At 54.7% G+C, this 605-nt stretch overlaps 1 protein-coding gene across 1 annotated transcript in view; it reads right to left on the bottom strand.

The window, feature by feature from the left end:
- Positions 1–605, bottom strand: part of LOC105450319 (papilin) — a 112,498-nt gene that overhangs the window by 110,177 nt on the left and 1,716 nt on the right. Inside the window, exon 4 of the mRNA XM_011690102.1 lies at positions 119–566. Within this exon, the coding sequence (XP_011688404.1) occupies positions 119–566 (448 nt within the window). The remainder of the gene's footprint in view (positions 1–118; positions 567–605) is intronic.

The following is a 605-nucleotide window of genomic DNA, read 5'->3' as shown; positions in this document are numbered from 1 at the left end:
CACAGCGCGACGAGATTCTGGGGGAGGACCAGCTTCCACTGATTCTGGTCCTCGACGACTTGCGACACCACCGCGTGAGGCTTCCTAAAATATAATCTATCGTCCTCGGCTCTCCAACCCGAATATTTTCCCGGATGTTCCCTGACCGCGTCCATTCGACGATTATACCATTCGTCGGCGATCGCGGCCACGACACAAAGCTCTCCGTCGGATTCGTAAACTCTCGACAGCGCATCCGGCACGTGGTGCATCGCGCCTTTTCTATGTTCGATCGCGTAGTCGTATTCTAATAACTCGAGAGCCCAACGCGCCAAGCGTCCTGTAGGATTCTTTAGGTTGTGCAGCCAGCGGAGACTGCTGTGGTCCGTAATAACCGTAAAGTGGTACCCCTCCAAGTACGGCCGAAACTTCTTTATAGCCCACACGACGGCTAGGCATTCTTGTTCGGTTGTGGAGTATCGCGTCTCGGCGTCCGACAGCGATCTACTCGCGAAAGCTATCACTCGTTCGGCGCCCTCGATCTTCTGAGTTAACACCGCGCCTAAGCCCACCGAACTTGCATCCGTCTGCAGGATAAACGGCAACTCAAAATCCGGACACGACAA

This window comes from Wasmannia auropunctata, unplaced genomic scaffold (genome assembly GCF_000956235.1).
Source record: "Wasmannia auropunctata unplaced genomic scaffold, wasmannia.A_1.0 LD336064.1, whole genome shotgun sequence".
Classification (NCBI taxonomy): Eukaryota; Metazoa; Arthropoda; class Insecta; order Hymenoptera; family Formicidae; genus Wasmannia; species Wasmannia auropunctata.
The sequence above is the reverse complement of the archived record's forward strand: the minus strand, read 5'-3'. Positions and strand labels throughout refer to the sequence as shown.